Genomic DNA, 27,987 nt, shown 5'->3' with positions numbered 1-27,987 from the left:
ATAACCAATATTACCAAAACTAATATCCATACAAACAAGACTATCCCCAAGAAACAAATAATTGAATCAATCAAACAAAACCTCTCCCTGTTTTTTTTTTAACAATATAATATTAACTATCAAAGCACATCTGTCATGCCCCAACCCAATCAGGGATAACCACTTGTCCTTTTCATACCAATTTCATTTACCAGAACAAGCAAAATAAAATTTGGACTTGGGGGCCACACACTATCCATATATATCTCCTTTCACCATTTGCCTGTCATCAGAGCATTGCAAACTTTGTGATTAGCAGGACTTCAGCTTTGAATGCAATCCTTGTGTGTTTGATTATCATTTGGGAAATTTCTTGCACTCAGTTCGGAGCATTCTCCTCAGCTACTTTAATATCACAGCGAGTTCACATGGTTTGTTTTTCAGAATCAATAAATTCTACATGCTGCTTTAGTTTTGACTTTTGTTTCTCTTCATAAGTTTCCATCTTTTCTTGCTTTTTATGCTTCAGGGTATTGAGCTTGAAGAGTCTGTTGTGATGGAGAAGTCTAATGGCTATGGCAATGCGTTTCAGCTTTGTGTGAAGCAAGGTGAGCCAACTTTAGTTACCCCTGCGGAGGAGACAGAGAAAGGTCTGTACTTCCTTTCAAACCTTGATCAAAACATTGCTGTGATCGTCCGAACTATCTATTGTTTCGAGTCAAATGAGAAAGGAAATGAAAAGTCTGGAGAAGTGATCAAGAACGCCTTGGAAAAGGTTCTTGTTCACTACTACCCGCTTGCTGGTCGTCTAACAATAAGCGCGGAGGGAAAGCTTATCATAAATTGCACCGGGGAAGGGGCTGTGTTTGTTGAGGCTGAAGCTAACTGTTCAATGGAAGAGATCGGAGACATAACAAAGCCAGATCCTGAGACTCTTGGAAAACTGGTTTATGACATTCCTGGGGCGAAAAATATACTAGAGATGCCCCCACTTGTGGCTCAGGTTTTTTAAATTATCTCTATGTGGTTTGCGGAAATTGATCACAGCTATCTTAATCTCTTTTTTATTTATTCATTTATTATTTTTTCAGGTGACCAGGTTCAAATGTGGAGGGTTTGTTCTTGGGCTGTGCATGAACCATTGTATGTTTGATGGAATTGGTGCCATGGAATTTGTAAACTCATGGGGTGAAACAGCAAGAGGTGTGCCATTAAACGTCCCACCATTCCTCGATAGAAAGATTCTCCAAGCCAGGAACCCACCAAAGATCGAGTATTTGCACCAAGAATTCGCAGAGATAGAAGATAAGTCTGGCACTAGTGACCTCTACAAAGATGAAATGCTCTACAGGTCCTTCTGTTTTGACCCTGAAAAGCTTGAAAAAATCAAGATGAAAGCAATGGAAGATGAAGCTCTTGACAGGTGCACTACTTTTGAAGCACTTTCAGCTTTTGTGTGGAAGGCTCGGACCAAGGCATTAAAATTTTTCCCTGACCAACTTGCAAAACTTCTGTTTGCTGTTGATGGCCGGCCTAAATTCAACCCACCACTACCAAAAGGCTACTGTGGGAATGGAATTGTGTTGACAAATGCTATATGCCAAGCCGGTGATCTAATGGAAAAACCACTCTCGTTTGCGGTGGGACAAGTTCAGGAGGCAATCAAGATGGTTACAGATAGTTACATGAGATCTGCCATCGATTACTTCGAAGCAACAAGAACAAGGCCTTCTCTATCTTCCACACTTTTGATAACTACTTGGTCAAGGCTATCTTTTCACACAACGGATTTCGGGTGGGGAGAGCCAGTTCTATCAGGGCCAGTGGCGTTGCCAGAGAAGGAAGTGATCTTGTTCCTATCTCATGGAAAAGAAAGGAAAAGCATAAATGTGCTTCTTGGCTTGCCGGCTTCTTCCATGAAGATCTTCCAGGAACTTATGCAACTCTAGAGTACAAATTATCTCATCATGTTCATTTTAAATTAAAAATTTATGGTGTTATTTTCATAATGTTATACTGTTGTGGTTCAATTTGTTTCTGTCATTTAGAACTCTATATGTATGTGTATTGTGCTGTGGGAAGAAAAAACAAGCATGACCAAGTACTATCCAGAGGTTGAAGATCATTGAGGCTGAATTTGTGAGGACTGGACCAAGGTTTAAAGCCAATTTCAGCTATATTAGTCTTTCTTTATTTTTTTTCCTTTGTCGGGATTTACATGGAATTTGTATCGACAACTATTTAATTTCAGTACTTGATCATGTGATTTTCCTTATACTTAATACATTCATTGCAATGTTACATGACTTATGATTTTTATTTATTTATGGATTATTAAATCTGAAATGTGTCATTTTTCTTTCCTGGGTAATTGCCAAACCGAACGGGAATAAAAATGACATGATAATTTTGGCATTAAATTATGCTAATGGTCATTTAGAATATACAAGAGATCATGGAATTTAAGTATTAAAAAACTTTGATTAATAATTTTAAAATCTCCAAGAAGTAAGAAAATTTCAAGGGATTCTTTCATTTAACTAAAAATCACCCAACAACTGACTTTCAAACTCCTTAAACTTCAACTTCAATTTTATAGTGACCTTTCTTCATCAAATTACAATTTCCTCTCTTTTCTTGTTCATCTTCAATCTTCCTTTTGTTCACCAACTTATTGCTCTCCAAATCTTAAGTTAAGTTATCAATGATTAGAAAGAAGAATTAACTATCTTTGACTACCTCAACACAGCTGGAATAATTATTGATTATGGGGCAAATGAACCGGAAGCTGACTCAACCTCTATGACTAGGCATCAAACATCACTAGAGTAAAACAAATTTTGAGCAAAATAAAATACAACTGAAGGGCCTACCTAAGGAAGCTTTCTGGTGCTACCAAATATTCTCTAAAAATTTTGTTAGATTGTGCATTTTGTAATTTTTTGACTACTTGTGCTTTGATTCTTTCGGTGATGCTTGTTAACTCTGATCTGGGATTAAATTTCCTCACTCAGGTGAAAGTGAAATGTTTATTAAAGAAGAAAAAGAAAGTTTGTTTACAAGAAGAACATAATTGATGTTTGTACTTCTCCATACACAAGTAATTCTGTTCATACTTCACTTGGCATCAAAATTTTCAGGCTTCCAGCCTTCAAGGCAAGTTTAGAATTAATAGCCCCGGCCCAATACTTCTTCGATCGGCCCTATAATGATGGACTCCATTAGCGTTTCACTCGACTCGGGTCTAGTGCAGTAATCACCAACCTTTTTTATTTTTCAGATAATTACCACCATAAGTCATCTTTCTATTGTTAGTACCTGAACTTTGGTGATCCTGAAACTTGAAAGCGTGGAATATGAAATTCATTAACCCTTTTCCCACCCAATAGTCATTTTGTTATTTCCCAGGACCAGGAAAAGTCACATATCATTGTGCTTGTAGATCTGCTCAGGTGACTTCTTTAGGGAAATTCTCTTACTTTAGCGTTAAGGTGCATGATTTCGCTCTGAGGACTGACTTAGTTGAACTGGTGTGGTAGGCATTTTTCTGTTTTGTTTTTGGCCCATGACAGACGATGATAAGAGTCATTATTAATCATGTTCGTAATGATGAAGACGTAATTCCAGAGTGAAATTACCAGTTTTTTATGTACAACAAAATCCTACCCTTGTAGCTCAACCATTAATAGCTTTAAATAATTTTTTTGGACCCTCTTTGTAGTCTTACTACAAACTCTTTCATCGTCACTTTGAACTCCCTGCCCGTCTCTGTCCATATAAATCTAATCATATAATTCTGTTTTCTCTTCTTAATTAATGCTACTGCTGGTTACATATACTGGTTTGGTTGCTGCCATGGAGCCAGCCATGAGACAAGATGTTTCAATCCCACCCTTATTATTTTATTACAGTACATAAAATTTATGTAGTATTTGAAGAACTAAAAATTAAACAGACGTTCCAATCCCACCCTTAATTAATGCTATTGCTGGTTAGATATACTGTTTTGGTTGGAGCCGAGGAGCCAGCCATGGGACAAGATGTTCCAATCCCACCATTAATTATAATAAAATATTAGGAACCAGGGGAAACATCTTGTGAGTATGATGTTTCTATATCTGTTTAATTCTTAATTCTGCAAATACTACATAAATTTTATATACTGTAATAAAATAATCTATATAAAGTAACCCCGGAAGGCAGAAGGATATGTAAAGCACTGCATTTCTTGTATTATGTGCAGATAGGAACATGATATGGTGATGATGGATAACAGATGATCATGTATTCTCAATTTTAAGTGAAGTCAATAAAGCAAAAGCCAAAAGGGTAGTAATTTAGGAAATTATAATGACAGTGGAGAACCTGAGAAGTCGTCTTTCTAGTTTCCACATAGACTAGTATCAATCTTTGATGGTCTGAAATTCAGTGGAAATAGACTGTAGATGCAGAGATTGGCTTGCTTGGATTTGAATGCTATCTGATTGGTTGTGGTTCTGTAACCAGGAACATTACATGAATCCAATGAACTCCACATTAACCTTGCCTCGCATGTGGATGCAATAGCCGCTTCTGCGCATGCAATTCCATCAACAGATGGTATATCTAACCTGTAAACTCCATGTCTGTTTGTAGTTCTATTCACTGAGAATGTTATTTGTTCTTTGGTTCTTGGTGAACTCGCTTTGAATTTGCAATCAATTTGGACTTCTGCACCTGGTTAATTAGACAGTGCACAACACAAGAGACAGTAAAAATTCAGTTCGTTCAGGTAAAAAGTACATGAAAAGTTGAAACTTTTCATTGATGGATGCTGTGTTGTTGAATTTTTTTACCTGGAATGAAGTAGCTGTATTTTGAGAAGGTGTTGTTGGAGCAGATGTCACAATAAACAAAACCCATTACAGTGATATGAGCATTGATCCTTTTACTTGGCTGAATTTCCCGAGACAGAGTCCTACTAAACAAAGTTGAAATAACAAAGAAACTTATCAGGTTCATGGTGCCAGATTTTAGGAGATAAGAGAGGAACTTCCACATGACTGGACTGTCTGCAAATAGATATTGGTTTTAGAGAAATAGCTTACAAAGCATTATCATATATATATATATATAGATATAGATATTCATTTCATGTACTAGTTGAAGATGATTTAATCGTGTGGATAAAGAGTGGCAGTAGTTGGTGGAGATCCAACTGTAAGCAACAAGTTGAGGAGATTTATCTTTTTCACAAGAAAACAAAGACATGTGAATGTAAATTGGCAGATATGGAATTGATGTGTAGGAGAGAGAAGGGAGAGTCGCTTCTTTATTAAGAGAGTGAGTTGCTTGTTTTTGTCAGATTCATGGTTGTGGGGCTTTTGATTTGAAGTTCATGAGAGTTCCTGAATAGCTCAAAACAGAAGTTCAAGCTATGTAAAGATTCCTTGCTTTTTAGCTATTTAGCTCATACTAATCTTTCTCCTGTAGTGTTTAACGCTTTGTAACTTGATGTTTGAATCTAGTCTAATCTAAGGCCAATCCCGCCTATTGGCTAAGTGAATTTATTGCTGGCGTCTGTGAAATTGTGTGTTGGTTGCATTGATTGATGAGGGCATTGAAGAAGAAGATGCGGGTATTGATGTTACTCACGTGCCCTTCGATGTTAAAAGGATATGGATGATTTTGAGTTATCATCAACTTGGAGCTTGGAGCTTGCATTTTCTTCTTCTGAATGACAGAAAATGCACATGCTAACTGAAGAAAATGATGTTGAGTTGAGTGTTTGCAATTGTAAACTAACCTGGAACTTCTCGCCCTTTTGATCGAAAGCATTTTCATGAAGAAAATTGAAGGTCTTCCAGCGCAGTGCTGGCTTCTCCATCACAGATTTCTTAGCTGCATTTGTGTCAAAACCCAGTTTATGCTTAATGTTGCAACAGGATTAGATAAGGCATTTTAGGTGTAGTTATTTTACCTGCCTCCATAAATCGGAGAGACTGAAGTGAAGTGCCCGTGAACTAAGTAAATGAGAGGCAGCAATAAGGAAAGTGAAAGGAATCCCATGTAGAATATATATTAAATAGTTCACTGTCAGTAATGTGGTCGAAAGAAAGAAGCAAAAGGATAAAGGCACAGAAAGAATTAAATTCAAATATCAGAGCCTGGCCTGCCAATAAAGCTGGTATCTGGAAGTTAACTGGGGGACAATCACATGACATTTCACAAATTTTCTAATTGGACCACATGGCTCTTCTTTTTAAGATTATTGGACCACACCAATCTATCATACTTTCTTAAATGGATCTGGGCTAAAGAAATTTATCACTATAAGCAGCTGGGCTTCGTTAAAAGGCCTTTAGAAGACGATCATGATCATCAACATCCCAACCTACTCTTACTATAAGTCTTTATATTTTTATTTATAAATTCTTAAAATATTTTGAGTTATTTATGTTCTCATTGTAATCAATTCAAGTTCAGTTTGTGTAATTCGATAGTGATACAGCAAGGTAGCGTAACAACAAGGCTAACATTCGACTATATCTTTAGAATCAATAAACAAATCTCAATCACAGAAACTTAAGTCATAAAGTTTAAAATAAAATCTGAATAATTATTAAAAAGAATGAATAATATGTTTATATATGGTGGTGACAGTCAACCCTAACAAGACTCCCAATAAATAAGGAAATAAAATATAAATTATTTAAAAGAAATAAATCTTAAAATGAATGAGAAAATACGTGGAAAAAACTAAAACGGCCCAAAAACACGCAAAAACAGTGGATTTTGGACCTGAACAAGACCATCAGATGGAAAGCCTGATTTTCACGTTAGGCTCGAAATGAGCTTTCCGTTAATATCTTATGAGCTTTGTAACTCCTCTTGCATCAAAAGTTATAATTGTTTTGAATTGACATGCTCATTTAAGATTGAGGACTTTTTGGGCCGTGTGTTTGAGTTTTTGACGCTCAACCTTCTCCGAGAATTTATCTATGAGTAATGCTAGTTTTACAAAGACACATACAAAGGGGACATCCCCACCTTTGATTTTCATGATTTCTCTCTCTCTTTCTCTTTTTCCGTTTTTTCTTTATTTTTTTCTTCTTGATGATGTCACTTTGTAACCCTTTTTGTATGAGTCTTTGTAAAGATAGCATTTTTCTTTATCTATTAGATGTTTTACGTCAGGTAGGCTCTCAAAAATCATCGTTCTTTCCCCTAAAAGCTTCATCATGAACCTATTTATATTCACATAAAAAGATTTTTTTTCTTTTTTTTTTTAATCATGACTCAAACCTCCCTTCATACGCATGTAAAAACTCGGTCCTGTCACAGGGACACAGGCCAAGGAGAGCTAGCATTTAGAAATGGATCCATAACAATACAAACAAAGAACTACAAGTTATCAGTTTATAATTTGATGAATACAAATGTCTTATTATTTGGTTCTAATAATCTCAACCTTAGCTTGATTCGAAATGGAGCCCTTCAAAAAACCGGTCTTTTCATCTTGAAAAACCAGCGGCTAAATTTGTCAAAGTTCAATACAAAATTGAAGAAATTAATTATCAGTTCATTTTATTTTGGGCAAAAGAGATTCAAAACTTAGTCAACACATGCAGTTAAGATTTCCATAAGAGTTCTGTTCAAAGCCGTGGTTTGACGGGGCCAGAATTTCGGCTACAAATAGTCCAAGCTGCAGAATGAAGGACGTCCCGTCTGGGGCATAGCTTTTACTACTGTTTCGTAGTGGCCTTTATGATATTAAAGGCACTACGAAACAGAATATATATCTATATATGATATTAAAGCCAATCAGAACGCGTTTTAGCAGGTCAAAACATGCTATAAAACAAGTTTAATCGTTCTTGAATGATTTCTTCAACCAATCAAACGTTATGGACTACATGGAAATTCTTATAACTACCAAATGAACCATATTTACCACCAAAATCTAGAATTTCTTAAGACTTGGTCAAGATTTTTAAGTTTTAAAAAGTAGCTTTTACAGCTACATGTACAAACTCAATATTACTTCCATGCTTTAACCAATATTGCTCTAAAAATGATCGATGCTTTCCAGGAATTGAACTGTTTTTCCCAATAAAATAATGGGTAGCTAGTGATGTAATGAAATCTGGAGTAAAATGAGGTTTTTGTTTTAGTCTTTTAGAGATTAATCACAATATAATATACGGTACATAATGATGGAGTTCCAGAGGAGGATAATTAGGGTTCGAAGAGACAAATAGAAGAAGAGAATAAAACTTCGACGTTTGTGGATGGACACATGCATATAACGTAATTTCATTTCGTTTTCCTATCCTCCTCGAGAGATAGAAATGTTTGTGTTTCCAAGTCATGAGGCAAGAATTGTTATTGGATTGGAGGTGAAAAGTGTACGTGGCTACTGATATTGTAAAAAATGACATGCAAGATCGTTGTGAAAAGAAAGAGAATTAATAATATAAATGCGAGAGGGAAGAGAAATGCCGCCTAAGAGAGACAAACGCTTCTTTCCTTTGGCAAATCCAAGGCGTAGGCGGCGCCACCGACGCCAAATCCGACGATCTTGCCAATGTCTCCTCTTTTGTCTTCTTGCTCCATCACCCTCTCACGTCCTATAGCTCCGAAGTCAAAATGAATTTCTCCTTTGCACTCTTTTTTCCATTATATTTTCTCAACTCTACATATGTATATATGGTTCGCTCATTTATATTAACAATAACTTTCCCTGTAAATATATCTCACAATACATTTAAACTCTCTCTAAGCCAGTTTGAACCACCCCATCTTCACCATTTTTGTTCATCTTTATGTATATTAACACGGCCTGCATACACTATATGTCTAAAATTTGAGCTATAAAGGGTATAAAAACTTTTATTCTAATCTTCAATCCTTCTTATTATCCATGATAGAATCAGGAGTTTCTCATTGTATAACAAAAAAAATGTCTTATGATCCACCAATGATAGATGTATTAATGACAAGACTTCGATAAATGTAGCAGTTATTTAATTTGATTCAGCTTAAAAGGACTGTGAGAAAAAGTAAAAATGCTAAACTTTGTGTTGACTTGTGGAAATAATCACCATAGATATTAGCAAAGGGCCTTCTTGTTAATGCAAAATTATTTGTTCCCATCTGTCATTGTGCATTGTTAAAGTCCTTTTCGCAAAATTATAATAGATTTGATGGGTCCTATCCTGTCGTTTTTCGTTTTAATATAATTTCCTTCTTAATTTTCTCCTGTCTATAATTCTATATTAACCAATCTCCAATCTCTGATACAAAAGTAACGATAATCTCTAATATTTTATCACAAGAAAAGGTCCAAGGAATTCCCAACTCACTTATTCCAAACCGGGCCGGCCCAAGGAAAGTGGACCCAACCAATAAATTGTCCTTTAGTAAAACCACAGGCCTTCCAAGGCTGAGTTAAAAAGAGATGGCTAAAGATGACAAATTTCATCTCTAGAAAACAACTAAACATAGTAGAGAGCGGTGATGAATTGAAGTTGGGGGTGATTAATATCACTAACCTCCAATCACAAACAATCAGAATTTGGATTTGTCCACAAATCTCTTTCCCTTTCTTTGACAATCTGGACAAAGTGACAAGGGCCCGTTTAGCGCAAATAAGAAGAGTGAAAGCCACACTCTCTACCTTTTCCTCTAAACCATAGAGGCCAAATCCTGGACCAAGAATAGAGAGAGTTATAGCTAAAAGAGAAAATACGGCAGAAAAAAAAAATATATATCGTTGTTTTCTGTATTAGGGTACTGAGAATTATTTGTATTAAGATATTAATTCACTTTGTGGAAGCATGGCTCCTCTTAAGAGTGAGAATTCCACCACTAAACTGCAACCAACTTCTCCAAATGAGTCAGTTTCAGAAACTAAAAAAAGTATTGTATCTTCTGACATGGAGCAAAATACTAGCTTAACTCCACCAAGCCTCAACTTCCCACCTCTGAAATTTGAGTTGGATGCGGATGTTGAAATCCAGTCACCGGACAGTTCAATATGGGAGACGTTTTTTTCCGATCATTTAGATGGTGACTTCATGATCTCATCTCCAGTGAGGAATTCGCCATCTCCACAAATTTCAACTTACAACTATAATTACAACTATCCTCAGGCAATGCAGGGGCAGAGTCTTTCAGGGTGCTCTCCTCCACGCTTTTCATCTCAGCTTGGAGCTTTTAGTAGTACCCTGAAATCAAGAGGGCAAAGCCCACTTCATAAGGTGTTTAACTCTCCAAATTACCAGTCTATGCAATCGGATCAGGGTCTTTCGTTGCCTGCGATTGAAGAACTCTTGGATGATTACCAAAAAGATGGGTACGGGATGTTCTCACCGATGAAAATATCAGGTAGTGGAAGTTCCCCACAACTGTTTGATATGCCTAGCACGGTTCCAGCGATCCTGGACTGCTTAACAATGCCCATTTCTTCAAGGCTTTGTGGATCAATGAGTGAAACATCGTCGACGGCTGGTGGTTCTCAACTGAATCAAGAGAAGGATATCTATCAAATGGGCTCCATTGGAACTGCACCATTATCACAACAACTGAAACAAGAGCGTCATCAGGAGCAACAACAAACGCAACTGCAGCAACAACCACCACCACCGCAGCAGCAGAATATTAACCATAACTTGATGGCACCTCTTCCAATTAGTTCTGAGCAGGTTAAACTCTCTCTCTCTCTCTCTCATTGGTGTCCTTTTTCCTTTCCTGCTGAATATTGCTGATCATGTCTTACAGTAAAAACAAGAAGAAAAAAAAGTTAATGGCGGCTTGAGAGTTACATAAACTTGTTTTCATTCGAATAAACTTGTTTTCATTTGAATGAAAAGTAGAAGATTGCTCTATGAAAGAGATCGGTCAAATTGATGTGTGCATGCATGTATCTGTAGCACTTTGTCTTTTTTGTTCCAAACATAAAATGGGATCATCACAGAATTTCCTGTCTTAATTTCATTTTTTTCCCGTATAGGAACAAGACAGTGGGCTTCAGTTGGTGCATCTCCTTCTTGCCTGCGCCGAAGCAGTGGCCAAAGAGGACTACATGTTAGCAAGACGATATCTACATCACCTCAATCGAGTGGTCTCACCGCTCGGTGACTCCATGCAAAGAGTTGCCTCCTGCTTCACTGAAGCCTTAAGCGCTAGGCTTGCGGCAACCCTCTCCACCAAACCCAGTACATCTACCACAAAACCCTTCACTTCTTTCCCACCAAACTCCCTGGAAGTCCTTAAAATTTACCAAATTGTGTACCAAGCCTGCCCCTACGTAAAGTTCGCGCATTTCACAGCTAATCAAGCTATTTTTGAGGCTTTTGAAGCCGAGGAACGCGTGCATGTCATTGACCTAGATATTCTCCAGGGCTACCAATGGCCAGCTTTCATGCAAGCCCTAGCTTCTAGACCAGGAGGCGCTCCATTTCTCCGAATAACTGGAGTTGGACCTTCAATAGAATCCGTGAAAGAAACAGGCCGATGCTTAACGGAACTTGCCCACTCTCTCCATGTACCATTCGAGTTCCACCCAGTTGGGGAGCAACTCGAAGACCTTAAGCCACACATGTTCAACAGACGTGTCGGCGAGGCTCTTGCCGTGAACGCAGTGAACAGCCTCCATCGTGTCCCGGGAAATTGTCTAGGAAACCTATTGGCAATGATCCGTGATCAAGCCCCAAATATTGTAACGCTAGTTGAAAAAGAAGCAAGCCATAATGGACCATACTTCTTAGGCCGATTCCTTGAGGCATTGCACTACTATTCCGCAATTTTTGATTCATTAGACGCAACGTTTCCACCAGATTCCGCACAGAGGGCAAAAGTGGAGCAATACATTTTTGCTCCCGAGATACTGAACATAGTGGCGTGTGAGGGAGCCGAGAGAATAGAAAGACATGAAAGGCTGGAGAAATGGAGAAAGATGATGGAGGGAAAAGGGTTTAAAGGAGTGCCATTGAGCGCAAACGCGGTGACTCAATCGAAGATATTGCTAGGATTATATTCATGCGATGGGTATAGATTGACAGAAGATAAAGGTTGCTTGCTCTTGGGGTGGCAAGATAGAGCCATACTTGCTGCTTCTGCATGGCGATGCTAATTAATTTTAATTTAATCTTATCTTAATTACCTTTTCACGTGTACTTGTTTATTAGCAAATTTGATATTAAATTGTTTTGTGTACGTACGTAATGCCATGCAAAAAAGACGAGATGAATTCCAAAAATGGAAAAGATAAAGGATTATTTATATATGTATTTATTAATTTCAGTGTAGAAAGTGACCTGTTATTGATAAGGATAAGGTCAATTTGAGGAGATGATATTTGCTTAATTTATTATCGCATACAAGATCCTCACTGTACATTACGTGTACTTATCCGATTGCTTTCCCGTCTTTGATGTCGTAACCACTGGACTAGCTTTTACCTCTTCCCAGGATTAATAATTCTTCAGATATTTTCTGGAAAATTGAAATATAATTACATATTCTTGATGGTGAGCGCCAATGTTTTAATAACTAACCGGGGAGAAACCCCGGCAAAGTCGCCGGGTCCCAGCTGTCAAAAATTTTAAAATTCAACAAATATACCCCCAAAACTTCATTAAGTCCCTACAGGTTTAGAATTTAGTAAATACATCCCAAATACAAATCAGTCGTCGATTGGTTGGCAACATTGACTACCAAATGCAATCTCAATAATCTCTTAAGCCTATAGCCTACAAAATTTACTCAAGATTTGGCCGAAATCGACCGATTTTGGCCAAATCTAACGAACATTGGCGTCGACCGATTTCTGCCAAATCTCACCACTACCAGTGTCGTCAACCCTCTCCATCACTACGAAAATATTCCCCTCAACCCCCCTAACCAAAACCTACCCCATACAAATCGGTTGCGACGACGACACATCAAATGCAATCTCAATCATCCCTTGAACCCATAACTTAGAAAATCTATCCAAAATCTAGTCGAAATTAACCAATTTCAGCCAGATCTAACCAATGCTGGCATCAACCGATTTCGGCCAAGATCTCACCAAAAAAAATACTCCCCTCAACATCCTGACCAAAACCCATCTCACACCACCTCGATTCACCTCGTCAATCGCCGACAAAAGGCGACTATTGTCGTGGCTCTTTTTTTCGATTGATTAACTCACCGAAAATCAATTCTATCACCACTATTGCAATCACTGGCACTTTCTCTTCAAAATCCCTAACATCCCGACCTTTAATTGTTCGCCAATCATCATCCCAAACTTCTAAGGTTTTACGTGAATAAGAAAATTGTTAACCCAGTCTGGTGAAGGTCCCGAGTCTTAGTTTAACCAGCCGGGCCAAGCCATGTTTTAAAACACTGGTGAACGCTTCATTATTTACATTGTTTTAAAAACTGGACCGGAGGGCAAACCGTTTTTATGGTCGGGTCACGGTCCAACCGGTTGGACCGCTTATTGGACCGATGACATCATCACACATCATGATGACGTCAGCACATTTTTAAAAAAACAATTTTTTTTTTAGATTTCTATTTTTCCTAAGACAATAAGTAAGCTTAATTATTAGGGAAGCAAAGAGCTAATCACAGAAAGTTATTTGAATCAATCAGTTTTCCTGAGAACTTCATATCAACGATGCAGCTCAAACTCTCCCATAAAGAAAATATGAAACCTAAGAAGAAGAAATATAGTAAAAAACCATGAAATAAATAAAATGATAATTCATACGAAGACCAATGCTTATCCAACAAATGATAATTGTAAATTCACTAGTCGAATTACATTTTGCTATAATGTTATAATATTGACTAGCTACTCCAAACCTTATAACAAAATCAACATTGTGCTTAGCTTTTCATCTCAGCTTGGAGCTTTTAGTAGTACCCTGAAATCAAGAGGCAGAGCAAAGCCCACTTCATAAGGTGTTTAACTCTCCAAATTACCAGTCTATGCAATCGGATCAGGGTCTTTCGTTGCCACGATTGAAGAACTCTTGATGATTACCAAAAAGATGGGTACGGGATGTTCTCACCGATGAAAATATCAGGTAGTGGAAGTTCCCCACAATTTTTGATATGCCTAGCACGGTTCCAGCGATCCTGGACTGCTTAACAATGCCCATTCTTCAAGGCTTTGTGGATCAATGAGTGAAACATCGTCGACGGCTGGTGGTTCTCAACTGAATCAAGAGAAGGATATCTATCAAATGGGCTCCATTGGAACTGCACCATTATCACAACAACTGAAACAAGAGCGTCATCAGGAGCAAACAACAACGCAACTGCAGCAACAACCACCACCACCGCAGCAGAATATTAACCATAACTTGATGGCACCTCTTCCAATTAGTTCTGAGCGGTTAAACTCTCTCTCTCTCTCATTGGTGTCCTTTTTCCTTCCTGCTGAATATTGCTGATCATGCTTACAGTAAAAACAAGAAAAAAAAAAGTTAATGGCGGCTTGAGAGTTACATAAACTTGTTTCATTCGAATAAACTTGTTTTCATTTGAATGAAAAGTAGAAGGATTGCCTATGAAAGAGATCGGTAAATTGATGTGTGCATGCATGTATCTGTAGCACTTTGTCTTTTTGTTTCAAACATAAGTGGGATCATCACAGAATTTCCTTCTTAATTCATTTTTTTCCCGTATAGGAACAAGACAGTGGACTTCAGTTGGTGCTCTCCTTCTTGCCTGCGCCGAAGCAGTGGCCAAAGAGGACTACATGTTAGCAAGACGATACTACATCACCTCAATCGAGTGGTCTCACCGCTCGGTGACTCCATGCAAAGAGTTGCCTCCTGCTTCACTGAAGCCTTAAGCGCAGGCTTGCGGCAACCCTCTCCAAACCCAGTACATCTACCACAAAACCCTTCACTTCTTCCCCACCAAACTCCCTGGAAGTCCTTAAAATTTACCAAATTGTGTACCAAGCCTGCCCTACGTAAAGTTCGCGCATTTCACAGCTAATCAAGCTATTTTGAGGCTTTTGAAGCCGAGGAACGCGTGCATGTCATTGCCGTCTGGGGCATAGCTTTTACTACTGTTTCGTAGTGGCCTTTATGATATTAAAGGCCACTACGAAACAGAATATATATCTATATATGATATTAAAGCCAATCAGAACGCGTTTTAGCAGGTCAAAACATGCTATAAAACAAGTTTAATCGTTCTTGAATGATTTCTTCAACCAATCAATCGTTATGGACTACATGGAAATTCTTATAACTACCAAATGAACCATATTTACCACCAAAATCTAGAATTTCTTAAGACTTGGTCAAGATTTTTAAGTTTTAAAAAGTAGCTTTTACAGCTACATGTACAAACTCAATATTACTTCCATGCTTTAACCAATATTGCTCTAAAAATGATCGATGCTTTCCAGAAATTGAACTGTTTTTCCCAATAAAATAATGGGTAGCTAGTGATGTAATGAAATCTGGAGTCAAATGAGGTTTTTGTTTTAGTCTTTTAGAGATTAATGACAATATAATATACGGTACATAATGATGGAGTTCCAGAGGAGGATAATTAGGGTTCGAAGAGACAAATAGAAGAAGAGAATAAAACTTCGACGTTTGTGGATGGACACATGCATATAACGTAATTTCATTTCGTTTTCCTATCCTCCTCGAGAGATAGAAATGTTTGTGTTTCCAAGTCATGAGGCAAGAATTGTTATTGGATTGGAGGTGAAAAGTGTACGTGGCTACTGATATTGTAAAAAATGACATGCAAGATCGTCGTGAAAAGAAAGTGAATTAATAATATAAATGCGAGAGGGAAGAGAAATGCCGCCTAAGAGAGACAAACGCTTCTTTCCTTTGGCAAATCCAAGGCGTAGGCGGCGCCACCGACGCCAAATCCGACGATCTTGCCAATGTCTCCTCTTTCGTCTTCTTGCTCCATCACCCTCTCACGTCCTATAGGTCCGAAGTCAAAATGAATTTCTCCTTTGCACTCTTTTTTCCATTATATTTTCTCAACTCTACATATGTATATATGGTTCGCTCATTTATATTAACAATAACTTTCCCTGTAAATATATCTCACAGTACATTTAAACTCTCTCTAAGCCAGTTTGAACCACCCCATCTTCACCATTTTTGTTCATCTTTATGCATATTAACACGGCCTGCATACACTATATGTCTAAAATATGAGCTATAAAGGGTATAAAAACTTTTATTCTAATCTTCAATCCTTCTTATTATCCATGATAGAATCAGGAGTTTCTCATTGTATAACAAAAAAAATGTCTTATGATCCACCAATGATAGATGTATTAATGACAAGACTTCGATAAATGTAGCAGTTATTTAATTTGATTCAGCTTAAAAGGACTGTGAGAAAAAGTAAAAATGCTAAACTTTGTGTTGACTTGTGGAAATAATCACCATAGATATTAGCAAAGGGCCTTCTTGTTAATGCAAAATTATTTGTTCCCATCTGTCATTGTGCATTGTTAAAGTCCTTTTCGCAAAATTATAATAGATTTGATGGGTCCTATCCTGTCGTTTTTCGTTTTAATATAATTTCCTTCTTAATTTTCTCCTGTCTATAATTCTATATTAACCAATCTCCAATCTCTGATACAAAAGTAACGATAATCTCTAATATTTTATCACAAGAAAAGGTCCAAGGAATTCCCAACTCACTTATTCCAAACCGGGCCGGCCCAAGGAAAGTGGACCCAACCAATAAATTGTCCTTTAGTAAAACCACAGGCCTTCCAAGGCTGAGTTAAAAAGAGATGGCTAAAGATGACAAATTTCATCTCTAGAAAACAACTAAACATAGTAGAGAGCGGTGATGAATTGAAGTTGGGGGTGATTAATATCACTAACCTCCAATCACAAACAATCAGAATTTGGATTTGTCCACAAATCTCTTTCCCTTTCTTTGACAATCTGGACAAAGTGACAAGGGCCCGTTTAGCGCAAATAAGAAGAGTGAAAGCCACACTCTCTACCTTTTCCTCTAAACCATAGAGGCCAAATCCTGGACCAAGAATAGAGAGAGTTATAGCTAAAAGAGAAAATACGGCAGAAAAAAAAAATATATATCGTTGTTTTCTGTATTAGGGTACTGAGAATTATTTGTATTAAGATATTAATTCACTTTGTGGAAGCATGGCTCCTCTTAAGAGTGAGAATTCCACCACTAAACTGCAACCAACTTCTCCAAATGAGTCAGTTTCAGAAACTAAAAAAAGTATTGTATCTTCTGACATGGAGCAAAATACTAGCTTAACTCCACCAAGCCTCAACTTCCCACCTCTGAAATTTGAGTTGGATGCGGATGTTGAAATCCAGTCACCGGACAGTTCAATATGGGAGACGTTTTTTTCCGATCATTTAGATGGTGACTTCATGATCTCATCTCCAGTGAGGAATTCGCCATCTCCACAAATTTCAACTTACAACTATAATTACAACTATCCTCAGGCAATGCAGGGGCAGAGTCTTTCAGGGTGCTCTCCTCCACGCTTTTCATCTCAGCTTGGAGCTTTTAGTAGTACCCTGAAATCAAGAGGGCAAAGCCCACTTCATAAGGTGTTTAACTCTCCAAATTACCAGTCTATGCAATCGGATCAGGGTCTTTCGTTGCCTGCGATTGAAGAACTCTTGGATGATTACCAAAAAGATGGGTACGGGATGTTCTCACCGATGAAAATATCAGGTAGTGGAAGTTCCCCACAACTGTTTGATATGCCTAGCACGGTTCCAGCGATCCTGGACTGCTTAACAATGCCCATTTCTTCAAGGCTTTGTGGATCAATGAGTGAAACATCGTCGACGGCTGGTGGTTCTCAACTGAATCAAGAGAAGGATATCTATCAAATGGGCTCCATTGGAACTGCACCATTATCACAACAACTGAAACAAGAGCGTCATCAGGAGCAACAACAAACGCAACTGCAGCAACAACCACCACCACCGCAGCAGCAGAATATTAACCATAACTTGATGGCACCTCTTCCAATTAGTTCTGAGCAGGTTAAACTCTCTCTCTCTCTCTCTCATTGGTGTCCTTTTTCCTTTCCTGCTGAATATTGCTGATCATGTCTTACAGTAAAAACAAGAAGAAAAAAAAGTTAATGGCGGCTTGAGAGTTACATAAACTTGTTTTCATTCGAATAAACTTGTTTTCATTTGAATGAAAAGTAGAAGATTGCTCTATGAAAGAGATCGGTCAAATTGATGTGTGCATGCATGTATCTGTAGCACTTTGTCTTTTTTGTTCCAAACATAAAATGGGATCATCACAGAATTTCCTGTCTTAATTTCATTTTTTTCCCGTATAGGAACAAGACAGTGGGCTTCAGTTGGTGCATCTCCTTCTTGCCTGCGCCGAAGCAGTGGCCAAAGAGGACTACATGTTAGCAAGACGATATCTACATCACCTCAATCGAGTGGTCTCACCGCTCGGTGACTCCATGCAAAGAGTTGCCTCCTGCTTCACTGAAGCCTTAAGCGCTAGGCTTGCGGCAACCCTCTCCACCAAACCCAGTACATCTACCACAAAACCCTTCACTTCTTTCCCACCAAACTCCCTGGAAGTCCTTAAAATTTACCAAATTGTGTACCAAGCCTGCCCCTACGTAAAGTTCGCGCATTTCACAGCTAATCAAGCTATTTTTGAGGCTTTTGAAGCCGAGGAACGCGTGCATGTCATTGACCTAGATATTCTCCAGGGCTACCAATGGCCAGCTTTCATGCAAGCCCTAGCTTCTAGACCAGGAGGCGCTCCATTTCTCCGAATAACTGGAGTTGGACCTTCAATAGAATCCGTGAAAGAAACAGGCCGATGCTTAACGGAACTTGCCCACTCTCTCCATGTACCATTCGAGTTCCACCCAGTTGGGGAGCAACTCGAAGACCTTAAGCCACACATGTTCAACAGACGTGTCGGCGAGGCTCTTGCCGTGAACGCAGTGAACAGCCTCCATCGTGTCCCGGGAAATTGTCTAGGAAACCTATTGGCAATGATCCGTGATCAAGCCCCAAATATTGTAACGCTAGTTGAAAAAGAAGCAAGCCATAATGGACCATACTTCTTAGGCCGATTCCTTGAGGCATTGCACTACTATTCCGCAATTTTTGATTCATTAGACGCAACGTTTCCACCAGATTCCGCACAGAGGGCAAAAGTGGAGCAATACATTTTTGCTCCCGAGATACTGAACATAGTGGCGTGTGAGGGAGCCGAGAGAATAGAAAGACATGAAAGGCTGGAGAAATGGAGAAAGATGATGGAGGGAAAAGGGTTTAAAGGAGTGCCATTGAGCGCAAACGCGGTGACTCAATCGAAGATATTGCTAGGATTATATTCATGCGATGGGTATAGATTGACAGAAGATAAAGGTTGCTTGCTCTTGGGGTGGCAAGATAGAGCCATACTTGCTGCTTCTGCATGGCGATGCTAATTAATTTTAATTTAATCTTATCTTAATTACCTTTTCACGTGTACTTGTTTATTAGCAAATTTGATATTAAATTGTTTTGTGTACGTACGTAATGCCATGCAAAAAAGACGAGATGAATTCCAAAAATGGCAAAGATAAAGGATTATTTATATATGTATTTATTAATTTCAGTGTAGAAAGTGACCTGTTATTGATAAGGATAAGGTCAATTTGAGGAGATGATATTTGCTTTATTTATTATCGCATACAAGATCCTCACTGTACATTACGTGTACTTATCCGATTGCTTTCCCGTCTTTGATGTCGTAACCACTGGACTGGCTTTTACCTCTTCGCAGGATTAATAATTCTTCAGATATTTTCTGGAAAATTAAAATATAATTACATATTCTTGATGGTGAGCACCAATGTTTTAATAACTAACCGGGGAGAAACTCGGTAAAGTTGCCGGGTCTCAGCTGCCAATAATTTTAAAATTTAATAAATACACCGCTAAAAATTTATTAAATCCCTATAAATTTGAAATTTAGTAAATATTAAATATATCCCAAATACAAATCGGTCATCGATTGATTGGCAATATCGACATACCAAATACAATCTCAATCATCCGTTAAACCTATAGCCTACAAAATTTATCCAAGATCAAGCCAAAATCAACCAATTTTGGCCAGATCTAACCAATGTTGGCGTCGATCGATTTCAGCCAAATCTCACCACCACTGGTGTCGTCAACCCTTTCCATCACCACGAAAATACTCCCCTCAACCCGCTAACCAAAACTCATCTCACCCCACCCCCATGCAAATCGATCGCGACGACGTCACACCGAATGCAATTTCAATCATCCCTTAACCTCATAGCTTAGAAAATCTATCCAAGATCTAGCCAAAATTAACCAATTTCGGCCAGATCCAACCAAAGCTGGCATCGACCGATTTCGACCAAGACCTCACCACTGTCGGCTTCGTCAACCCTCCCCATCACAACAAAAATACTCCCCTCAACGCCCTGACCAAAACCCATCTCACACCACCTCGATTCACCTCACCAATTGCCGGCAAAAGACGACTATTGCCATGGCTTTTTTTTTTTTTTCGATTTTCGATTTATTAACTCACCGAAAATCAATTCTATCACCACTATTGCATTCACTGGCACTTCCTCTTCAAAATCCCTAACATCCCGACCTTCAATTGTTCATCGATCATCATCCCAAAATTCTAAGGTTTTGCGTGAATAGAAAAATTGTTTACCCAACCTAGTGAATGTCCAGGTCTCAATTTAACCAGCCGCCCAAGCCAAGTTTTAAAACACTGGTGAACGCTTCATTATTGATGAGACTCACACGTATTGGTATGAATTTGGATCGTCTCTAATCTGAGTAGGCAGTAATTTCTACTTTACATCATAAACCATTCAACACTAAACTGCAATTGATCAACCAATAGTAACTTTTTTGTTTTACAAATTAAGTCTAATGGATCTTCAATCCACATTCGAAGAAGCACCATGGCATATTTGCCAGAAGATTGTACCATTTAGAAAATGTTTTTGTCAACATGGTATGGGCAGATCAGAACTTACAATAAACACTGCAACAAACCCTTCTGAATATCGTACTCAAAAGCCTTGTAAAATAAAAATAAAAAATGAATTACAGCTACCAAATACATCAAACACCCACTTTACAAAACGCAAATACATGATCACCATCATGCACTGTTACACAGGAATGCCCTTGGACAAACACATAACGACAAGGGATGACATTGTTTTACAAATTATTGTGTTTCCAGCTACTCATTTCCGTGGCCAAGGCGATCCCAGAAAATCCCAAGGTCACCTCAAAAGCTTGGCCCTTAATAAACAGCAACTCTCTTACAATATGGAACATGAGCAAAGATGTTTCTTTGGGGCTTCATCCACTTTCTTTTCTGTATAGACAAATAAAAAGGACCATTGGCACAATAAATACACAAGACTATCTCAGGATTTAAATTTGCAAATGGCTCATGCAATATTCTGAATGGCACAATGCAGAAATACAAGCAGTGAAACAAAAATTTAATTGGCAGGACCATTAGCACAATGAATACACAGAATTACCGGTTTTTGCTTTTGTTAAGGGTGGCTGCACAACAACATGCATCGTGATAGTCCCTTTTGGAAGGTCACCGAACGGTGCTCTACACTGGCCAACAGTCTTATTGTTTTCCAAAATTTTTCCGGCATTAATTAACTTGATATCATTGGCTGCCTTGGGTACAAACTTCTTGTCTAATAAAAATCAGAACATTAAACCCATCTTAGAAAACAAAAATCAATAATCAGCAACCAGAAACGGATGGAAATTAAAGTGAGAAAAATCAGTATCACTATTGCTTCAAAAGCTAATCTATTACTCTTGCTTGCAAATAGGATTATTAAAAGCCAAAAAGCATAAATCAGATCATGGACGGGCTACATTATGTTCTAAATGAAAAAAAAAAGCCAAAAATCATCAGTGCAAGGAGTTCGTTATGGCATGGCAAGATAAATTCAAATAGTTTTTTTTTTTTTTAAAAAAAAAAAAAATAGAGAGATTGGAATGTGGTGAAAAACATGATAATAGGGTTGCAAGATCAAAATAATTGAGTGTTTCAAGAAGTATTGGAAGTAATATAAATCAAAGACCTGAAATTATCTTATCAAACTGTTATTAGCAGACATACTTACTTAGGTTTAAACCCTCTAGTTGTGGTTTGTAAATCTTAAAATGCTGTTTTACAAAGCATAATCTCAAAGTTGTGTAACGAGATAGTAAATTGATATAAAAGTTAGCCTAATCACCATTCGATCAAGGCATCCCTGAGGTGGCATCAAAGCAATACAGGATTAATTTAGACTCTAGCCTACCCATCAAACCATGATCACTCTGTTTATGCTATATGAGGCAAATCAACTCATCCAACAAGATGGCCCTTGAAGTTAACTGCACCAATTAGAAAGGAAACTTCAGCATAATCAAAACCATACCCTGTTTATGGACAGGGTACACAAGGTTGTAATGCCCCAAATGACCAACTCAAACTATGAAGGCAATCAAATTCTTAATCAACTGGCCCATAACTTAAAACAAAAGGTGAACAAACCTTATAAGATGCCAAAGAGCCAAATATCATCAAAGGGGATTAGACCCACCAAAAAGAAAAGTAAATGCATCTAAGAAGGCAAGAACAGAGGCATGTGTAAGGCGCTGCTAATTACACAGAACTCAAAAGCTCCCTTCCAGAACCTTGAAAACAAGGTCTCAAGACTCTCAACTAGAAAATTAACATTTTCCATGTATCCCAGTAACTCCAAATCAACTATAAAATGAACATGAAATAGACCTTGCAGTCGTAGATGGAAAACATTTATAGTTGTTATCACAAAAAGGAAAGATCATTCATATACGCTATGTAAAAGGGTTGACTGAATTCTACTTTGTAAAAATGACATAACAATCTAAGGGTAGCAAGGACATTCAGTTTGCCAGTGCATTACGAGAATAAATAATGATTATGAGTTCATTTACACATTCATTTAGTCCAAAAAAAGTGAACATAGAAACAGAATCCAGAATTAAACTTTTTTCATGTAGAATAAGCAATGCAACCATAAAAAATAAATGGAAAGAAAACTGTAACTATACATTAAATACCCATTTGCATGTCCCTATGGTGTCTTCAGCATTATGCAATTCACATTATAAATTAGAAATCTAAGATTGTTTGAACAAATTATTGCATCTACGAAGTACACAAAGCAACAGCATTATAGCACCACATGAAAATAGCAAGATGCACACAGGTTAAAAATTCTTTTTAATCGATTTAAAATGGTGTCTGGTTAAGGTGAAAAAGATATCATAGGTAAGAGTGGCCAGAAGGACAATATTTGAAGTAATTAATCCACGGGAAGCATGGATGGTTCCATCAGAGGTTAAGATAAAAGTTAAACAGCTCTGATGGCTTCATCATGTGGAACTAAAGACAAGGCAATGCCACTCAGGAGAAATCTGGTAAAATATGTACATAAGGACAGGTAAAGAGATTGATCGTCAAGTTTGAAAGAGTGGACATGATAATGCATGGCTGTTACAAAGAAAACCCCATTTAAAGCAAACCTGCAACAAAAATTTCTTATTCTCAATCCCAATATTAACTTTTAGGCCTAAGTTTTTGATCCATTGGATGACAGAAAGGCATGTAAAATAAGAGCAGATAAGCATTACCAGTCACACAACTTCCTTAAAAGGCATGTTATTGTCTAATCGAGGAGCACAAAAAGTTTGCAAATATTTCATCAATAATACAAAACTGTTACATTACAAACTACTAAATAGATTTCCAATTATGCAAATCCCCCACCCCCTGCACCACAAGCGTCATGTAACCTAGTCAACAAATACACACACAATCAAATAAATAAATAAAACAGACAAAGTTCTTGATCGACCTCCCTATGCCCATATCAAGTAGGCAAATATGCCAAAAGAATATAGCCTAATGATTACCCATCATGTGAAAATTTCATCCAGTAAAGGGGCACATATTAGAATGCAATAGAAACCTACAATTAAAATTAATTTCATGGAACCATCAAACACAATGTTGAATTCCTAACCTTTTGGCCACTCTGAAAATATTCTTTCTTTCAGCATGGCCACTGTCGAGGTTGGCGAATAACGAAATGGACCAATATCGGATCCATCATACAACCGAAACTTCAGCTCCAACAGGTCGTCCTCCGGCATTTCACCACTTTACTACCAATACAAAACCCTCAACAAGAACCCTGTCCACGACCTTTCACTTCAAAAGAATCAGCAAACAATCCACCACAAGAATCCCTATTCAATTCAACCAAAATCTGCAATCATGTCAGCACCCAGTTTGTTTACCATTAAAATGCAAGAAACTAAGACAAACAAAAAAAAAACTTTCATGTCATCACAAAATACACTGGTATACCAAAACACTTCTTCACTAATCAGGAAATTCACCAACGAACTCCAATTTAGAGAAAACAATAGACTGTTTGGTTCAAATAAAACGCGACAAACTAAGTAGAAACCACAATCTCAAACCGACGACTTTAAGTTAAAACTTAAGCAAAGAAAACGGGATACTGACCAACAACCAATTCAACTCAAATACCACCTTCAACCAACTAACAAACCAACCACCAAATAGTTAATCGTGATAAAACAGCAAAAACACAACGGCTAAAACCAATTAGCATCAAAACACAACATTTAAAAAACAAAAACAAAAAAAAAAAAAAAATGAAACTGTTTAACAACTACTGAGCTAAACAAAATAAAAAAAAGTTACCTTTAGAAGAAAACACAGAATGAGGAAGAGAATCAAAAGGTTTTTAAGTGGTGAATCTGAAAGAAACCCTAAATTACTTACACGGTTACACCCCGATCCTGACGCTTTGCTTACTTTGTTTTATTTGGTTTTTATCGTGTTCCGTGTGCGTGTTTATATTAGCAGGAAAGGTTTACATTTTTTTTCCTCTTTTTTATTTATTTATCTAAATTTATTCTGTTTTTAGAATTTATTTTTTGTTTTGTTTTTATCGAGTTTAAAGAAAGAGAGTGCGAGTGAGATTTCGGACCGAATCTTGTCAGTAAATAGCCGAGAAACTCACCACTTAGTGCAGTTGTTTTGTCGGTAAATGACATTGTAATAGAAGCGTTTTGTTTCTCTGTTGCCGAGTACACTGCGTCAACATGGACATCCACCACTTACGAGACCACGCGTGTCTCCCATGCTACGTGGCGATCAAATATTGGTTGTTTTGAAATGGCTAACAGTAGGTGACAAAAGAGTTTGACCAAAATTAATGGGGAGAAATCTAGAGGTCGGTAGATGCTCTGTTAAAATGGTTCAAGTGCCACCGCGTGTACACAGAGACAATCGCCTTGATTTTGTAATTACTTAGTGCTAATCTTGTTTAATAAAAACCATTTGATTGTAAATTATTTTGTTTCTCAGTTTTTGCTCTAATTTTTAAAACGTAATCTTATTCAATTGAGTTAGCCGGCATCATGAACTGCCCGTATTTGCATTCAAAAAAAAATTAGAAGCAAATGGCCAATTCAATTGGGCCTCCGGCCCAAACGGCTCACTGTTTCTGGGCCCTCATGTTACCTAAACACATCTCTATTGAACCACCTCTTCTCATATTTTAAATTACATTTCACTTTCATATATATTCTCTGCATATTTTATTTCAATTTATTTCCTTCTCTAAATTTGTGTTTAATGTAAAAGAATCGAGTTTGCATCGTCTCAATAAGCACCACATGAAAATAGCAAGATGCACACAGGTTAAAAATTCTTTTAATCGTTAAAATGGTGTCTGGTTAAGGTGAAAAAGATATCATAGGTAGAGTGGCCAAAAGAAAATATTTGAAGTAATTAATCCACGGGAAGCATGGGTTTTCCATCCTAGAGTTAGCCAGAAGGAAAATATTTGAAGTAATTAATCCACGGGAAGCATGGATGGTTCCATCAGAGGTTAAGATAAAAGTTAAACAGCTCTGATGGCTTCATCATGTGGAACTAAAGACAAGGCAATGCCACTCAGGAGAAATCTGGGAAAATATGTACATAAGGACAGGTAAAGAGATTGATCGTCAAGTTTGAAAGAGTGGACATGATAATGCATGGCTGTTACAGAGAAAACCCCATTTAAAGCAAACCTGAAACAAAAATTTCTTATTCTCAATCTCAATATTCACTTTTAGGCCTAAGTTTTTGATCCATTGGATGACTGAAAGGCGTGTAAAATAAGAGCAGATAAGCATTACCAGTCACACAACTTTCTTAAAAGGCATGTTATTGTCTAGTCGAGGAGCACAAAAAGTTTGCAAATATTTCATCAATAATACAAAACTGTTACATTACAAACTACTAAATAGATTTCCAATTATGCAAATCCCCCACCCCCTGCATCACAAGCGTCATGTAACCTAGTCAACAAATACACACACAATCAAATAAATAAATAAAACAGATAAAGTTCTTGATCGACCTCCCTATGCCCATATCAAGTAGCCAAATATGCCAAAAGAATATAGCCTAATGATTACCCATCATGTGAAAATTTCATCCAGCAAAGGGACACATATTAGAATGCAATAGAAACCTACAATTAAAATTAATTTCATGGAACCATCAAACACAATGTTGAATTCCTAACCTTTTGGCCACTCTGAAAATATTCTTTCTTTCAGCATGGCCACTGTCGAGGTTGGCGAATAACGAAATGGACCAATATCGGATCCATCATACAACCGAAACTTCAGCTCCAACAGGTCGTCCTCCGGCATTTCACCACTTTACTACCAATACAAAACCCTCAACAAGAACCCTGTCCACGACCTTTCACTTCAAAAGAATCAGCAAACAATCCACCACAAGAATCCCTATTCAATTCAACCAAAATCTGCAATCATGCCAGCACCCAGTTTGTTTACCATTAAAATGCAAGAAACTAAAACAAACAAAAAAAAAACTTTCATGTCATCATAAAATACTCTGGTATACCAAAACACTTCTTCACTAATCAGGAAATTCACCAACGAACTCCAAATTAGAGAAAACAATAGACTGTTTGGTTCAAATAAAACGCGACAAACTAAGTAGAAACCACAATCTCAAACCGACGACTTTAAGTTAAAACTTAAGCAAAGAAAACGGGATACTGAACAACCACCAATTCAACTCAAATACCACCTACAACCAACTAACAAACCAACCACCAAATAGTTAATCGTGATAAAACAGCAAAAACACAACGGCTAAAACCAATTAGCATCAAAACACAACATTTAAAAAACAAAAACAAAAAAAAAAAAAAAATGAAACTGTTTAACAACTACTGAGCTAAACAAAATAAAAAAAAGTTACCTTTAGAAGAAAATACAGAATGAGGAAGAGAATCAAAGGGTTTTTAAGTGGTGAATCTGAAAGAAACCCTAAATTACTTACACGGCTACACCCCGATCCTGACGCTTTGCTTACTTTGTTTAATTTGTTTTTTATCGTGTTCCGTGTGCGTGTTTATATTAGCAGGAGACTACGTTTACATATTTTTTCCTCTTTTTTATTTATTTATCTAAATTTATTCTGTTTTTAGAATTTATTTTTTGTTTTGTTTTTATCGAGTTTAAAGAAAGAGAGTGCGAGTGAGATTTCGGACCGAATCTTGTCAGTAAATAGTCGAGAAACTCACCACTTAGTGCAGTTGTTTTGTCGGTAAATGACATTGTAATAGAAGCGTTTTGTTTCTCTGTTGCCGAGTACACTGCGTCAACATGGACATCTACCACTTACGAGACCACGCGTGTCTCTCATGCTACGTGGCGATCAAATATTGGGTGTTTTGAAATTGCTAACAGTAGGTGACAAAAGAGTTTGACCAAAATTAATGGGGAGAAATCTAGTGGTCGGTAGATGCTCTGTTAAAATGGTTAAAGTGCCACCGCGTGTACACAGAGACAAATGCCTTGATTTTCTAAT

General features: G+C 37.5%; 5 protein-coding genes across 11 annotated transcripts; 3 read left to right on the top strand and 2 right to left on the bottom strand.

Annotated features, from left to right (window-relative positions):
* The first annotated feature begins 254 nt into the window (after positions 1 to 254).
* LOC116129934 (omega-hydroxypalmitate O-feruloyl transferase) lies at positions 255 to 2,285 on the top strand. Its single transcript, XM_031415685.1, has 3 exons — positions 255 to 410; positions 509 to 982; positions 1,071 to 2,285. Exons 1-3 carry the CDS (start codon positions 408 to 410, stop codon positions 1,926 to 1,928), a joined length of 1,335 nt encoding a protein of 444 aa, XP_031271545.1. The 5' UTR covers positions 255 to 407; the 3' UTR covers positions 1,929 to 2,285.
* A 2,004-nt stretch (positions 2,286 to 4,289) lies between these two features.
* LOC116129930 (major pollen allergen Ole e 1-like) lies at positions 4,290 to 5,955 on the bottom strand. Of its 2 annotated transcripts, XM_031415681.1 has the most exons (3): positions 5,765 to 5,955; positions 4,815 to 4,939; positions 4,290 to 4,695 (listed from the first exon to the last, which is right to left on the bottom strand). In XM_031415681.1, exons 1-3 carry the CDS (start codon positions 5,800 to 5,802, stop codon positions 4,361 to 4,363), a joined length of 498 nt encoding a protein of 165 aa, XP_031271541.1. In that variant the 5' UTR covers positions 5,803 to 5,955; the 3' UTR covers positions 4,290 to 4,360. The 2 variants fall into 2 exon arrangements, with proteins under 2 accessions (XP_031271541.1, XP_031271540.1); XM_031415680.1 differs by lacking the exon at positions 5,765 to 5,955 and having other exon boundaries at positions 4,815 to 5,076.
* Positions 5,956 to 9,680: 3,725 nt separating this feature from the next.
* On the top strand, positions 9,681 to 12,094 carry LOC116129935 (GRAS family protein RAM1-like). The gene is made up of 2 exons (XM_031415686.1): positions 9,681 to 10,664; positions 10,973 to 12,094. The coding sequence occupies exons 1-2, from the start codon at positions 9,798 to 9,800 to the stop codon at positions 12,092 to 12,094; spliced, it is 1,989 nt and encodes a 662-aa protein (XP_031271546.1). The 5' UTR covers positions 9,681 to 9,797.
* Positions 12,095 to 17,012: 4,918 nt separating this feature from the next.
* On the top strand, positions 17,013 to 19,426 carry LOC116129933 (GRAS family protein RAM1-like). The gene is made up of 2 exons (XM_031415684.1): positions 17,013 to 17,996; positions 18,305 to 19,426. The coding sequence occupies exons 1-2, from the start codon at positions 17,130 to 17,132 to the stop codon at positions 19,424 to 19,426; spliced, it is 1,989 nt and encodes a 662-aa protein (XP_031271544.1). The 5' UTR covers positions 17,013 to 17,129.
* Positions 19,427 to 20,868: 1,442 nt separating this feature from the next.
* LOC116129887 (membrane-anchored ubiquitin-fold protein 4) lies at positions 20,869 to 27,604 on the bottom strand. Of its 6 annotated transcripts, none has more exons than XM_031415622.1 (4): positions 27,457 to 27,604; positions 26,666 to 26,911; positions 21,536 to 21,706; positions 20,869 to 21,363 (listed from the first exon to the last, which is right to left on the bottom strand). In XM_031415622.1, exons 2-4 carry the CDS (start codon positions 26,793 to 26,795, stop codon positions 21,308 to 21,310), a joined length of 357 nt encoding a protein of 118 aa, XP_031271482.1. In that variant the 5' UTR covers positions 26,796 to 26,911; positions 27,457 to 27,604; the 3' UTR covers positions 20,869 to 21,307. The 6 variants fall into 6 exon arrangements, with proteins under 6 accessions (XP_031271482.1, XP_031271478.1, XP_031271483.1 ...); XM_031415618.1 differs by having other exon boundaries at positions 27,376 to 27,555; XM_031415623.1 differs by lacking the exon at positions 27,457 to 27,604 and adding an exon at positions 27,013 to 27,240.
* Positions 27,605 to 27,987: the final 383 nt, after the last annotated feature.

This window comes from Pistacia vera, unplaced genomic scaffold, assembly GCF_008641045.1.
Source record: "Pistacia vera cultivar Batoury unplaced genomic scaffold, PisVer_v2 Contig214, whole genome shotgun sequence".
In the NCBI taxonomy this organism is placed as follows: Eukaryota; Viridiplantae; Streptophyta; class Magnoliopsida; order Sapindales; family Anacardiaceae; genus Pistacia; species Pistacia vera.
This window is presented reverse-complemented; position numbering and strand designations above follow the sequence as displayed.